Genomic DNA, 15949 nt, shown 5'->3' on the forward strand with positions numbered 1-15949 from the left:
TCAATAAAGTGCTGTCAATGTAGAAATTCTGTTTCCACAAAAACACATTTAGCTTTTCAGAGATCTTTATCTTGATTTTATGTTGTAGATGAAGGCACAGGCTTATCAAATAGTGGAACAATCTATTCAGAACATGTTATGCAATTACAAAGGACAAAAGTAAAGTAACAAAGTAACACTGCTGACTCATGATGACCTTGCTTTTGTGTGATGTAAATATCTCTAACCAAATGCCAGCCAATGATTCTACAAGTGTTTATTATATTAATATACTTATAATTTACAAAGCTGATTTCCTTCATAAGCCCTTTCTTAGAAAACAGAAATTTTGATACTAATCTGGAATATGAAAATTCAAATAATCTGACAAACAGCAGAAGCTAATAATGTTAGCAATAAACAGATATCATAAGAAGAAATTGGTGGTTGAACTGTAAACCCTGCAGACTCCTTTTAAGATACTTTGATTTGCCCTCCACAGCCCACTCCCAGCTACGTTACCAGAGCGATGCTGACCTGGAGGTTCTCCGCCGCCGCCTCAGCAATGCCCCAAGACCCCTGAAGAAACGGAGCTCAATCACTGAGCCTGAGGGCCCACAGGGGCCCAACATTCAAAAACTACTGTACCAGAGGTCTGTGTTATGCTCTGCTCCACCACATAGACAAAACAGTTTTTATGAAACTGAATTTGAAACAAAAACTGACTCAAGGCTGACAGCTAATCTGATTGTGATTTCTGTTGTGATCTGCAGGTTCAACACGTTGGCAGGAGGCATGGAAGTCGGCTCAGGTAAGACGCTGAGATATGATGATGATGTGACTCTATATATTGTGTATTTCCCACAGCTCGTAATGGTTCTACCTACTTAAATGATCTTATATCGTCTGTTTCACTCTTTATACCAGGCAATACTTTCTACCAGCCTGACTGCATTTTGGGTGAAATGGACAACATCCATTCAGCCAATGGGAATGTAGAACCGGGTGACAAGCACGTCACTTTGGCAGCAGTGGAGGGCGAAGGTCAAAACCTGAACTCGGACTCCCGCCGCTTGTCCCCTCCTTCTGTTACTGTAGAAACACCCAATGAGAAGACAACAGCAACAGCAGAAACGACCAATAAAGTTTCTCCATCGCCAAAACTCAGCCCACCCCCTGCACCTGATAGACCAGAGGACCAGAATAATAATAACCAGAGAGGTTCTAGTCCTGCCCACACCATTATAAGCCGCGCCTCCCCTGCTCCATCACCACCTGCCCCACCTTCACTGCCCAAGGTAGGCATAGATTATAATTACACCTAATATAAACATAACTAGGACCTCTGTTTGCTAATACTGAAGCTTTATAATACTTGTGTCTTACAAAACTGATAAACACCACCTCACTTGTTTCTCATCTTTTATAGCATTATATTGTGCTGTGTTCTTTTTTTTCCTTTGCTTCTGAATTATGTTACTGCTAACCTAAACAAAATAATTGTTCTTTGTAAGACCCAATGTATTAGATTATGCAGTATGTACTTATTTAGCAACTCTTATTCTGCATTGTCAACACTTTCCTGTGTGTGTGTATGTGTGTGTGTGTCTCTCTCTCTCTGGGTTTGCTGCAGACTAAGCGAACTAACCTGAAGAAGCCGTCATCAGAGCGCACCGGTCACGGACTGAGAGTCAAGTTTAACCCTTTAGCTCTGCTGCTGGATGCGTCGTTAGAAGGAGAGTTTGATCTGGTGCAGAGAATTATATATGAGGTAAAACACAAGATTATTGTAGGGTATTAGTATTATAACACTTGATCATTTTTTAGATTTTTAAAGAGCATTACCTATCAATGGAGCTAAAGTAAATTCAAGTCAAGTTAAATTGTATAGTCCAGTATTACAAACAGTTTCTCAATGGGCTTGAAAAATGAACAAACAACCAGGAGGAGGAACAGTAAGAAATAAAATGTGGGGAGCAGAAGAGACAGCCCTTGAATTAGAGAGCACTGACTGAATGTCAACTTAGAATTGATTGTCCGCTGCATGGGAGTGGAAATGTATGCTGCAACTTCAAATTAGGGCAATTTCAGTGCTGTGAAAGCTCAAAAAGGGAGTTGGCTCAAGGTAAATAGGAGATTAGAGATGGGGGATTCTGAAGCCACAATCTTCCAGAGCATAAACTCGGTGTACGATTTAAAAATCATGTGAACAATAATTTCCTCTGTACTGATGTAGGAACTGCAAAAACATTATGAATCCTCTGTTAAGTGCACACATTCTGGGCTGTCTGCTAAGCAGGGCTGGGTATAGTTTGCTTGTAATACTATAAAACCAATGCTGTGCTCTTGATGCATTTCTGTGTTGAATGAAAAAACACATTTCCTTATGCAACAGAAGAATATGCGTACATGCCAACAATTATTGTACACCCACACACAGATTGCCTCCACAGATTTGCCATTAACTAGAAGATTCATAATACCTTCATGACAATACTAATTAATTTTGATATCTTTGATCCTCAGCAGTACTGTCAGGGGGAGAGGTGGTCTCAGTTGTCAAGTGTGCAGAGTTTTTGTTGAGGACACACTTTGTATCAGTGCAGCATAGTGAGAACAAAGCCTTACAGCACACATAGCGCCTACATCTTTCTCATCTATGCCCTGACATCTTTCAGCAGGTAGCTGGACAAAAGTGTTTACTGGACTCTTCAAACTGCAAACTCTAGCCGATACTCTCGAGGAAAGATTCAGATGCTTCACATCAACAACGAGCTCAGTTTGATGGTTTCATTCCCCGAGGCAGTAAGACTGCTGAACAACTTCCTAGCTGTTCAAAAAAATGTTGCACTATCCTGAGTGGCACTTCTATTGTTCTCTCCACAAGGATTTTAACTGTTGAGGGTCTAAAGGATAGACAGATATTTTTAGGATATTTCCTTGGTCGCCAGTAATTTGTGCCAATATTCAATACCTTCAAAATAGTTTAATATCTCTATACACAGTCATCTTTTCTTGTTATCTTTGTCTTTAAGGTGGAAAATCCCAGTATGCCTAATGATGAAGGCATAACTCCTCTTCATAACGCCGTCTGCGCTGGCCATCACCACATTGTTAAGTTCCTGCTGGATTTCGGAGTGAATGTAAACGCAGCAGACAGCGACGGATGGTCAGTACCTTCAATCATGTAATAGTCTGAACTAATAACAGATCAGTGGCAGCTGGAGGACCTAGAGGGGTAATGAACACACTCTGTGGCAGCGATGCTTGAGCTCAGCTCACAGGCAACAATGACGAGAAGATAATTGCATTTCTAATTCATTTTTGACTCAGCTGCCTTAGCAGTATTAAAGGAAGAGATTAGCAAGTCTAATGAGGATCCGCTTTCAGAAGTTACTTGATTTAATTGCTGATGCATCTGACTGAATTTACGTTGAGTTAATGTCATCCTGTTTCATGATGACATTGAGCGTGTTAAGCCTATTAGATTTATGGTGCAGGTACAGTATTCAACATCTCTGCCAGTATATTTATGATTATATTTTAATATTCTCTGTCTTATTTCATGCTTACTTTTTCCCAGGACTCCTCTGCACTGTGCGGCTTCATGTAACAGTGTCCACCTCTGTAAGATGCTGGTGGAGTCGGGGGCGGCGATTTTTGCCACAACAATTAGTGACGTCGAAACAGCGGCAGACAAATGCGAAGAAATGGAGGAGGGCTACACACAGTGTTCTCAGTTCCTCTATGGTAGGTAGATGAACAAGGAAGTAGAGAGATTTAAATCTAATTCACCGAAAAAATGACAAATACACACTTTTTCCTGTAGGAATTTAAGGAAAAAACACTGAAACTGCATTTACACATCATGATGACACTTTTCTTTATTCCTTACCTCTCCCAGGTGTACAGGAGAAGTTGGGCGTGATGAACAAAGGCTTGGTCTACGCTCTCTGGGACTACACTGCCCAGCAGGCTGATGAGCTGTCCTTCAGCGAGGGTGATGCCCTCACCGTGCTGCGTCGCCGTGACGACACTGAGACGGACTGGTGGTGGGCGAGACTTAATGACCGCGAGGGATACATACCCAGAAACCTGCTGGGGGTGAGTACAATTACACATGGATAAAACAGACACATTGAGAAAAAGAAGAGCATTTTTTATATAAAACATCACCCAACTTAAAATGTTCTAGGGTTAAAAATGTTTATTCCACCTATGAGGAGCATAGTAGGTGAATGCAGTTTTTCCCAGTTCTGTATTCATATAAGGGATATCCAGTGTAATGCATTCTTGTGGATTGTCTTAAAAGTCTTAAAAGTGATGATAAATAAAATGGTAGCTTATTTAAGAGGCTTTATAAATAAAAAAGAAGACAGTGTTTTCCCCTTCAAGTTTTAAGTGATGTCCACCGCACTTTCTCATAGAGGATACAATGATGGGTTCTCAAACTGTCACTTGTAATAAATCTAAGAGGACTGTGATACACAGTTCTGCACATACCTGCATATTACACCTAATTATTACGTTGCGGGTTAAAGTAAAAGCCCAGAGACAGCTGTCACAGAAGTTTAACAACAGAACTCAGCAGATGTAATACATAATTCACTCTACTCTCCCTTGTGGCGTATCACTCCGCTGGGCTAAATATTGCAGCAACAAGTACCTGTAACATGCACAGTTATGTAGTTCCCATCAGAACACAGAAGATATTTTAAAGTTTGCAATAAATGTAGTTACCAGTCCATCATCACAGTAAACTAAGTAAAGGAAGTTGTTCTATAAACCAAATTTCAGCCAAAATAGGTCTCATTTTAAATAAACATGCATTGTGGGTGTTTGGATTCTAACCAAATACAGCAAAAACTAACACAGTTCAGATGTAAATGCACATGAAAAAAAAACATGTTTGGTGTCAGCACAATTACTGAAAAACTTCTTAAAAGATTTACTGGAATTGTGGTGGACAGGTCAAACTTGGGTCTGAATGAATTAATAACCATAACTTTATAATGATTATTTATGAGCCACAGCAATAAAACTAGCAGCTAACACCATATGGCCCCACTCCCAAACTCTAAAAGAAATGCTTACTAAATAAATAAATCATTTTAATTGTAAAACTGAAGTGACAAGAATAATATTGGTGGCTGTAACAGAGAGTTAGAGAACTATTCATTAAGTTTATTCTTCACACAAGCCCTGTAAGCCTCAGGGAGAATAGTGTGTACACACTCCATAATGCTCCAAACCCAATTCTTCCAACAGAACAGCTGAATAGTAGCTTTAATTAAACTGTCCATCACAGTGTCCCTTTACAGCTCCAATTATATCGCTGCAGCTGTACTGTATACATGCTGCCTCGGCGTAAATAACAACTGAATGTTGCTGTTTACCTTTAGCGATGCAAGTACCAGTTCTTGAGTGGTCGATTTACACTAAACGTGGGGTGTCACCAGAACTCATTTCCATTCATTCCCATTAGGTAACATGTTTCACCAGTGGAACCAGCTTCTCAAATGGCAGATTTTATTCCCACACAGTGTCTTACGGTCTTCCTCCATGATGTTCAGGCACCTTGAGAGCAGTGTTAACATGATGTAGTGACCCTGCCCTCTCTCCTCCTCTCTCTCCAGCTGTATCCAAGGATCAAACCCAGACAACGTTCACTGGCATAAAGCCCAGATCAGTAGCCACGCGCACGCCCGAAGAGGCCGCATGCACGCAGAAAAGAAGAGCAGCAGCGTGTGGGCGGACACATTAGGCGAGAAAGAAAGAAGAAAGTGATGGAGGAGCGGAAGGAGGAACATAAAGATGGAGCTCACACCTCTGATGAAGCAACTTTTTTTTTTTTTTTTTTTTTGGTTTGTTTGGATGTAACGCTGGAGCCACACAGCCAAAATATATTTCCACTTAGTTGTTGCAGAAGTAAAAGAAATTGCCTGAATCTTATTTTGAGCAACAGTACAGTAGCTTGACAGCTTTACAAGAGTTCAGCCGCATGACAGACACCGAATTTAAAAAAAAATCTAATTTGTCATTTGGATGCAGCTTCAAGTTCTACTTCAGTTCACCCAGCTCAGAACATTAAAACATGAGCTTTGAATTATAGGGCTCAATCTAATATTCTTGACCTTTGAATGTCACTTTATTTTTGTATGGTGTTGATCTTGTAAAGAAAAAAAAAACAAAAAACAAACCAAACACCCAGATTATAATACTAAGCTCATGACCTGCATAGCAAAAAGATTTGCTCATTCTCAATCACAATAAACAAAGTACGTTGTCTGAAAACTTGTCTTTCACACTGCGGTGTGAAGATTTTAAATGCAGTAAACTTACAGGTTAGATCAGGTGAAAGTAAGTGTGAGATGTGAAATGTGAAGATGGAGAGAGTGAAGTGAGAAGAGGGGAACAGACGAGGTAACTTTGAATGTGTGTGTTAAAGCAAGTCAAGTTTTGTCAGGAAAGATGTTAAAGTTTAGCCAAAAGACTAAAGAACAGAATCCAACAAGCATTTGATGCACGGTGCCCGAAATAAACATCATCCCACACGAGCACCAGATGTTCACAATTTAATATTATGGCATGCTAAAAAGGTTTGAACTGATATCAGAAGAATATTTTGGTTCTGATTTCACGAAATGATACAAGGAGCGTCTCTGGACAATTACAGATGTCTCAACCTTTCAGTATTGTGTATTAATGTTGACTCAGCACTGGCGCATGCTGTCATAACATCTGTTCAACTTTAACATGGTTGCTGGTACAGGAGAAAGAAGGGGAAAGAAAGGAAAACAAGAAAGTGGCTGGAATGTTTTTTTGTAAAATATAATGGAATTTGTGAAACCAAAGTACATAAAGTGGGTGTAGAGGTAACGGAGGAAAAGGAATTGAATGATAATTTCTTTGTATGAAAATAGCATTCAGTCCACTGTTGCTGGAAACCATTTCTAACCAAGTTATATATAACACACAAGAACTCCTGTGGCTATTTTTTGCTACTCCTTACAAACCCTGGAAAGAAACTCCTGCCTTCAGGGTTGAATATATATATATATAAGTGTGAAAAGGGCTAAATTAGCCCGGAGTGAGTGAATAATCTAAAGTGTGAAAACAACTTGAGTTCATCTCTCTGGTTATGATTTTTTTTCAATATTTACATATTTGAGTAGTTGTATGAAATGTATTATTCCCCTGATTTGTGATTTTATTTAAAACAAACAGTGTTTTTCTATTATTATTAATATTATTATCATTATTACCATTATTATTATTATTATTATTACTATTAGGACACACTGCTCTGATTTCTTTTCATCTGGGCCAGGTCAGTGCACTACTCACTGCTGCCACCCAGTGTACACCAAGGCTGTGACACTGAACAGTGTCATTCCCTTTTACACATGCTGTGTATGATATGAAGCAATAAGTGTGAAGTTTGGTGTGAGAATGGCACGTTGTACCATTACATTGTGTATATGCAACCTGTAAGTATACAGCTAATGTACAATAATAATAAAGAAAGTATAATCCTTACAGAGAATCAAATCTGTGACCGTGACTGATATGTGGTGAATATTGTAAAGAGAGTAAGAGGAATGAATGGAGAATAATAGAGTACGATATCTAATAGAACATAATCAAATGTAACATGCATGAATGGAAGAGTGGAGAAGAAAAGAGTAAGTCTGTAACAGCTGGATTGCCTTCACAGCAGTCTAATAATATAATATAGAAAATTACAAAATATAGACAAATTACAGCAAAAGTACCATTATTCAATATGTCAAATATCATAATATAGAAAGAAACAATAATATATAGGCCATCATCTCTCTCTCTGTCTGTCTGTCTCTCTCTCTGTGTGTCTCTCTCTCTGTCTCTCTCTCTCTCTCTCTCTCTATCTCTCTCTATCTCTCTCACACACATGCACACACACTCACAATTCAGCCTTGGTAATAAACTGTGGACTTTAGAGGGGAATTCACTGGTTTGTCATTCAAGTCTTTGCAGGTTCTTCACACGTAAGTTTCTTTCTAATTAAATCCACAACATTATCACTTGGTGTTTGTTAATGACTTTGTGAGGCAGAATTTTCTCTTATCAAGAGCTAAAACATGATGAATCAGGTTCAACTTAGAGTAATTAAAAATACAAACAACATGTGTCAGATTACCACACATAACAAATGATACGGAAAAACATGCTTTCCAAAGACAAGTGGATGGAATAATACCATTTTGTAGGCTTATTTAAAATCTCAGTAGAACCCTGGAAGTCTAGCAGGTCATCACAAAGGTGATACAGAATCACAGCTGAAATAAAGGGGTTTATGACTCCATTCAAGTGTCCTGTTTCTTCTCTAAGGATTGCCTTATGAAAGACAATCGTTAGCTCCATGCAAGGCAATCTATATCTTCTGACCTTTACACAAGAAAATATAATTTAATTAATATAAAAGAATAGCCCATTACATGTCCACTATTGTTGCACAGTTATAGGTAAAAATCTAAATTTTACTTGATTCTATTGTAAAGTATGCAGAAGAGTGTGATTTATTCTTACAAGCTCCATAATAAAGTGGCCGTTCATTTTGAAGTAGCAACCGGAAGTGGTAGTGTTTCGCTCATGAATGTATTATAAGACCTCTTATAATAAATCAATGGCTTCGCTGGCTTGAGTGGCTGTCTGGCTCACTTGATACAAACTAGGTAGACGTCATGACCTCATCAGCTCCTAAAGTGAAGCAAAAACATATGTATCGTCCCCTGGTGGCTGGCTGCAGTATAGGTTATAAGTCCCGCCCCCTCCATGTTAGTGGATGGGGCATGAGCCAAACTAAAAAAAATCAAAATACACTTCAAATAAATATTTCTCCCGCATGGTTTCTGTAGTTTTAGGTAGATATTATCGCGCTGATATTTTTACAAGTGCTCATTTTTCTGATAAATTTGTTTTTAATTAGTTATTCGACGATATAAAAAGGGGGTGGGACGTCATGATTGACAGCTGTGGCAGCCGCTCTTAAACCTCCGTCAGACGGTACTGCGCAGACTCTGGTTCCAAACGACATCACACAAGCAAGATGGCAGCGCCCATGGAAGGAAAATATTTCGACTTCACTTCTACGTAGCGGTAGGAGCATACGGCCATGTGACGTAATCTGAAAACATGATACATTTTGCATTAAAGAAACCAGCTAAACACTTAACGGTCTGAAGCTCGTTCAACAAGATATCCAAACGTAAGTCAACATTTCATATCTTTAAATGCGCTGTTACATAATGACGTAGAGTACAACAAAAAGTGTACGTCATTTGGTTAGTTTACGTTGTAATTTACAGTGTCACGTTACGTTTTATAATCATGAAGTGCAGTTTACAGCCGCTTCTTGCACAACTTTTGAGCGTAGAAGTTCATCCTCAGACAGCTTTACAGAATAGTAATATCAGGACAAAGGTTACTGTGTGCAGAAGAAATACTCCAATAAAGACTGAGGTCCACATTTAACACATCAAACCAAACAGTAAAATATACACTTTAAACTCAATAAGTCAGTTAAATGTCTGTGAGATTTCTGTTGTGAATCAATGAAAGAATAACTGGAATTATGTTTGTGGTTTTAACTTGTAAACTTCTGTTTACTTTCATTAGTTGTTGCCGCTACCTCTGTGTTATACAAACAAACTGTCGCATCTTGTGAACTCTGGTTTTATAAAAATCATTGCAAGTATGTTTCCTCCAGCACCCAAAAGCAACATTGGCAATGCATGGTACATAACAGGGCAGGAAACAACAGTGAGGATATGTAGTCCTAATGATTATATAAATCTATTGCCAAAACAAACTGTGAATCACCTGCTGACCCCACTTTGTAGAAAAAACGTTGAGACTTGCACATTGTTTACTATTCAGTGAAATCAGTTGCACCATGGATGAGCATTTCCACGTGAACACGCCACTGCTGGAGAGCGTCACGATGTCCAAACTGGTGGGAACCACCGTCTATCTGAAGATGGAGAATTCACAGCCCTCCGGCTCCTTCAAGATCCGCGGCATCGGACACCTCTGCCAGCAGGTAGAAACCCCGAACCCTCTCTTAGTGCCTTTTCTTCAAATCCATCACTGACTGTCCAATGTGTCATTTTTTTATTTTAAGACTTACATTGACTGAGTGTGAGTCTGACTGTGGCGTAGATCTCAGAAAAGCATTTGAAATCTTCCCCTTTTTCATGTCTTTGCTCTACTCTGCAGCTCGCCACACAGTCCAAAGGAGTTGTCTGCGCTTCAGGTAACATCTCTACTATTACACAACATGTTAATATGCACAATAAAATACAGTAACAATAGACTGTGTTGACTGTAATATAACATGATCTGGCTTTATTCTAGGTGGTAACGCAGGTATGGCTGCAGCCTATGCAGCCAGAAAAATGGGTGTACCAGCCACCATCGTACTTCCCTCTTCATCTCCTCAGGTGGTGGTCCACAGACTTCAGGATCAGGGTGCTACTGTCAACATTACAGGCAAGGTAAAGTATAATATCACATATTTGTCTGTTTTTTACCTCTTTGTGGCATAGATGTCAACTCTGATCTGATCATGCTTGTCTGATTTGTAATTTTTTTTCACTCTTTGGAATGAAAAGTTTTTTCCTTCATAGGTTTGGGATGATGCGAATGCAGAAGCTCTCAGACTGGCAGAAACTGAAGGACTGACATATGTTCCTCCATTTGATCATCCTCTCCTGTGGTAGAAACATTCATCACAACTCATGTGGCCAGTTTTTGCAATGTACTGCTAATGCGATGTTATTTCCTTATATTCAAACTCTTAACTGTATCTCTCTCTCTCTCTCTCTCTCTCTCTCTCTCTCTGTTCACACACACACACACACACACACACACACACACACACACATATGACTAGGCAGGGCCACGCCAGTGTGATCACAGAGTCTGCAGCCTGTCTGGGTCCCAGTGTGAAGCCTGGAGCAGTGCTGGTGTCTGTGGGCGGAGGAGGGCTCCTCTGCGGGGTCATCCAGGGCCTAAAGGATGTAGGTTGGATGGATGTACCTGTCGTTGCCATGGAGACAGAGGGGGCCGACTGTTTCAATGCTGCAGTCAAGGCGGGGAAGTTGGTCACCTTGGATGACATCACCAGGTGAAACGTTAAAGGAAATCAAATGTTTTCCGTCTTTCGGCTTACTCGAATATCTGAAAATGTGTTTTTAAAGTAAAATCGAGTCAAGTAAACTGGCTTCATCCTCCTGTTTGCCTCCATTTGTCTTTCCCACAGTGAGGCTAAATGTCTCGGAGCAAAGACAGTTTGCAAGAAAGCGTTTGAATACAGCCAGTGCAGCGAGCTGACGATCATTTCTGAACTGGTGACTGATCAGCAGGCTCTGCACGCTGTCGAAACATTCCTGGGTGAGTGTGTTCGTGTGTGTGTGTGTGTTTCCCACCCAAACAAAAACTTACTCTAAAGAAAGATGAATAAACTCTCTGCTTTTGGCTTCATGTTGTCTTTGCCTTTGTGTGTGATCTTGTAGATGAGGAGCGTGTGCTGGTTGAGATGGCGTGTGGAGCAGCACTGGCAGCTGTCTACAGTGGAGTTATACGCAGATTACAGGATGAAGGTAACTGCTGTAAAGTCATCATCACGCCAATAGAAATTCACCAGCCTGGTTCTGTTAGGCATCTTTTAAAGCACCTACTGTATGTAGGAAAATCCATCTCATGACTACTTTCTTAATTTTCTCAAAAAAATCTTTTGGCATGGTGTTTCTTCTCTCTGTCTGCTCCACCTGATCCGTCGCTCACATCACATACTGTATATTTCAACATCTTCCTCTTTGTATGAGCAGGCTATCGTCTGTCTCTGATATCTGCCTGGTTCATATTCAGTATTACTATGGCACCAGAAACCTCAGTTGTGGTGTACATGTGTTTCAGAAATGATACATTTGACAACATGTGATAAGTTGCACTAAAATTTAAGGATGAACATGTTTCTACTGAAATTTAATTCATCTGTTGTCAGTTCTTTTTATGATAACTCTGACTGCAACTAACAATTATTTTCATTATCGATTAGTCTGCTGATCTTGATTAATTGTTTTGTCTATAAAATATCAGCATATAGAGAAAAATGCTTATAATTGGTGACGTCTTCAAATTTCTTGTATTGTCTGATCATCTGTTCAAAATCCAAACATATTCTGTTTGAAGGTTATGACAGTTGGTTTTAACGTTTTGCATGTGAGGTTTAACACAATGAGCATGTTGATGAACATGTTACACACTCAGTGCATTACTGGATCATTTGAAGATATTTGTACTTTATTTTTTTTTTTAGAAAACTTCTCCAGTTACTCCTTTCTAATAGAGGGGAAACTTTTATAGATGACAGCAGATGCTCAGCTTGATTTGTGACTCTCCTTTTTAGGTCGTCTGCCGACTCTCTTAGGCCCCCTGCTGGTGATAGTGTGTGGAGGCAGCAGTGTTGACATGAAGCAACTGTCCCACCTCAAACACAAACTGCAGTGTTAAACTTCTGTATATGTGCAGGTGTATATGTGTGGATGCATAGAAATAATGTGACAGGGCAATGTTTGACTGCAACAGCTAAAAACATCATTGCATTAATCCTGTGATCGGTGAACGGATGAATTAATCAGTTAAATTCCTGGAAATTAAAAAATATGTACACTACAAAAATTAATTGTTTATTTTGGAAGAAAAGGTCTTATTTTTAATGTCATTACAATGTTAATTTAAGGATTAGTGCGTCTTCTGTTGTGTATTTTTAATGTCACATTAAATACTAAAATACAACAGCTGACAAGTTAAAGTGGAATTCAATTACTAGGTTTCCCCACATGGTGGTGTCACAGTTTAATGTACTGACCATCCACAGAAACTGGGAAAGTAGATCATTTCATGGAAATGTGCTTTTCTTGCTTCCAAAACATTTGATGAAGTGAAGGTTTCATCTTAAATGAATCAGACTAATGCAGCACTGACAGTCTGACGCATAGCAAAACATTATATGTCTTTAGTTTTGTTCTTACATTTCTTATTAACTTGAGGAATCTAGTCCCAAATATTTGTGCACAAGTCTTATCTTTCTTCCTGTGGAAACATTTCTTTTTTATCATATAACAACACTTTTAATACTGTATTGTTATAAGATGTCATTTTCATTTTCACATTAACTTTAGTCCAGTCAATTTGTGCTATGTGTAGGAAGCTATTGCTATGGAAACAGCTCTTCACTGTTCTGTCTGCGTCAGAGAAGTGAGTGGTGAGAGTTGCATTTAGCCACCTGTTGATAGTCACAGCCTTCTAAAGTCAGACAGTTATATAAGATATTATATAGAAGAAAATAAATGGTCTTCATGCTAACATCATCATCACTGTATGTTCTATCTCTCTACCTCGTCTATGCAGAAATACCTGAAGTGGTTTACTGAACAAAAACATTTCTTTTTATTCATAAAAAATAAACTACTGGATTTAAAACACATCCATATAACTCTGTGGAAGTGAATATTGGAGCTTTGTGATGATGTTGCAGTGCAGGCTGTGGTATTTTTACAAGAGGTGCTTTGTTAAATAAAGGTGAACTGTAATTTACATTTATATATAATAAAAGATAATTTATTTAAACAGTAATAAGATTGATTTGATCATACTTGAGTAGTTATTTTTTAAGTTCGTTATTATCAGACTTTCAGTTGACACATTAAAACCGGATTTGATTCTGAAATCTGTTTGCAGTAACAGTCGCTCAGCGGTTTGACAAAAAACTACTAGATTACTTTCTGAGCTTTTAGCCTCACTTTGTGGCCTTCATCAACAGATGGTGTTTTCTCAGTTGTCATGGAGATGGTTTGGTTGTAATCATGTGACCTAAGTAGAGAACTCTGGTCATGTGATAACAGGTGCCAACAGGTTAACTGTGAAGTTCACTCAGCAGGTTCACTGAAGCTCATGTGACTCAGTGGCTGCTGTTTGTCCATCAGAGTCTAAAAACCATTTGTCTTTAAACTCATTCAGTAAAAACATGACATATTGTATTTGCCATGTTTAACTTTATGATATTAAAGGATAAAACAAAACAAAAATAACTTATAGGCCTATGTAATATAAATGATATATGTATAGAATAAATGAATTAGTTGATTAAGTAAATCTAAGACTGGACCAGTTCTCCTCTTCTCAGTTGGTTTGAGTGGCTTTGACGACTCAATTTGTTTATGGTCTGAAAGTCTGGGAAAAACACTCAAAGACAAACTACTGTGCAGTACATCCTACTATATGGAAAGAAATCTTGGACTTTTGTTGTTGTGTGTGATTTAATGTCCTCTTTCTCATGAAGTCAAATAAACTAAACTAAAAATTTGTCGCACTTGATGTTAAGTCTGGTATTGTGTGTTTTTCCATTACATCCAATAGTTTTACAAGATGGACGTCATATATATATATATATATATATATATATATAATTCATTGTGTTAACTGACAGAAAACTCTGCAGGATACCTCACTTGTTTACACATTCAAACACACAACTTCCTTTCTTCAGTGTTCCTGTTGAATCAGTCATTCTGTACTGCGGTGCTTGCCTTGAGGATTATTAAAGTTGGTATTCAAGGCCAGCTCTTCTATGCACTGAATGCAGAAAATATGAAAGAGCCTGAAAGTCATACCAGTTTCAAAGAGGGAGATAGAGAAAAATGAGTTAAATTACATGTTTTGCTTTGAGCAAAAGGGAAGGTGTCTCTTTGTACACTCTCTATACATATTGAGTAATTACACAGCCCTGAGTATGTTATGACCTTTATTGGACATTTACAACATCTTAAAAACCATTAAGTCTATTCTGAGATGCTTGTTGCTAAGCAATAAACATCCTTGCTTGTTTTAAATGACTAGGTGATGTAAGTCTGTATTTTGCGTTTATGAAACCACCTCTCATTCAGTCACATTGTGTGCTCCTCTGATTAACCAATTCTCCCAGCGGCACCATAACAGCATCAGACTGACTGAACTGAGTAATTCCCAGGAGCACAGGCGGTGTTATCACCACAAGGTCATACATGGAGTGGACATGATTGTACTGTAAATGCTGGTCTCTCATGCCACAGCCTCACAGTAAATAGAGAAGAGAATATTAACCCTCTGATGCGCAACATATTCAAAACCTTTTAATGCATTACACCAGTCAAAAATGACCTAAAATAATTCATGCTTGGATTGTATTCATTTGTGACTTTCTCTTCATAATGTACACATCACTGTATCACATAATTGATTACAATGTTATTGATCTGGACAGTAGGGCTGTAGTGAACAAAACTGACAAAAAAAACCCTCTAAACTTAAAAGTGTCAACATCCACTTGTATTCCTTTGTTCTTGGACAATCATCAAATAACCACAATGTGTTTGTCGTCGTGATCCTTGCACTAAGAGCACTAACTGCTGACTTTTCAGACATTGTAGTTAACTATACTGATAGTCATCATGTGAAGCTGATCTCTGAGGCACACTCACTACATTTGGACCCTGTGCAGCACAGTCGGGATCATCATGTTCAGAGGGCTCTATTTTTCATGAATCCAGTGGCGCACGTCGCAGTCAAGTGCGCCCTGCGCAGCGTGCCGGGGTTGTGCCCAGCGCGCTTTTGCTGTTTCCCGTGGCGCACTTGGGTCCAGGGTGGGATCAAAAAGAATATTTTATCATACATTATAGGTGGGCGTGTGAGAGTCACTAATTGCACTGACAGTTTGGGAATCCTGTGGAGATATTTTTTTCATAGGAAACCTGAATAGTTTTGGGGCGTAAAAGTTTCAAATATAAATACAGCATCTCAAATATGCTTTTGGCATGGTCTTTCTTTCTAGAATGATGATGTCTTTTTTTTCTCAAGGTGAATTCACCTTTCTGGAGGCGCACTCATT

At 38.8% G+C, this 15949-nt stretch overlaps 2 protein-coding genes across 8 annotated transcripts in view; both read left to right on the forward strand.

Moving 5' to 3' along the window:
- LOC121881497 (apoptosis-stimulating of p53 protein 1-like) overlaps positions 1 to 7183 on the forward strand; it is a 49388-nt gene extending 42205 nt beyond the window's left edge. For all 5 annotated transcript variants that reach the window (XM_042389310.1, XM_042389308.1, XM_042389309.1 and 2 more), the window contains 8 exons: positions 482 to 632; positions 753 to 790; positions 907 to 1277; positions 1613 to 1750; positions 3015 to 3148; positions 3563 to 3729; positions 3884 to 4083; positions 5616 to 7183. In XM_042389310.1, coding sequence (XP_042245244.1) covers positions 482 to 632; positions 753 to 790; positions 907 to 1277; positions 1613 to 1750; positions 3015 to 3148; positions 3563 to 3729; positions 3884 to 4083; positions 5616 to 5657 — 1241 coding nt within the window. In that variant the 3' untranslated portion in view covers positions 5658 to 7183. The remainder of the gene's footprint in view (positions 1 to 481; positions 633 to 752; positions 791 to 906; positions 1278 to 1612; positions 1751 to 3014; positions 3149 to 3562; positions 3730 to 3883; positions 4084 to 5615) is intronic.
- A 1797-nt stretch (positions 7184 to 8980) lies between these two features.
- On the forward strand, positions 8981 to 14400 carry sdsl (serine dehydratase-like). 3 transcript variants are annotated; one of them, XM_042388388.1, is made up of 10 exons: positions 8982 to 9226; positions 9898 to 10060; positions 10237 to 10273; positions 10375 to 10514; positions 10647 to 10735; positions 10913 to 11146; positions 11282 to 11412; positions 11535 to 11621; positions 12431 to 12574; positions 12607 to 14400. In XM_042388388.1, the coding sequence occupies exons 2-9, from the start codon at positions 9914 to 9916 to the stop codon at positions 12532 to 12534; spliced, it is 969 nt and encodes a 322-aa protein (XP_042244322.1). In that variant the 5' UTR covers positions 8982 to 9226; positions 9898 to 9913; the 3' UTR covers positions 12535 to 12574; positions 12607 to 14400. The 3 variants fall into 3 exon arrangements, with proteins under 3 accessions (XP_042244323.1, XP_042244322.1, XP_042244321.1); XM_042388389.1 differs by having other exon boundaries at positions 8981 to 9117; positions 12431 to 14400; XM_042388387.1 differs by having other exon boundaries at positions 12431 to 14400.
- Positions 14401 to 15949: the final 1549 nt, after the last annotated feature.

The sequence above is a fragment of the Thunnus maccoyii genome, chromosome 16 (assembly GCF_910596095.1).
Source record: "Thunnus maccoyii chromosome 16, fThuMac1.1, whole genome shotgun sequence".
NCBI lineage: Eukaryota > Metazoa > Chordata > Actinopteri > Scombriformes > Scombridae > Thunnus > Thunnus maccoyii.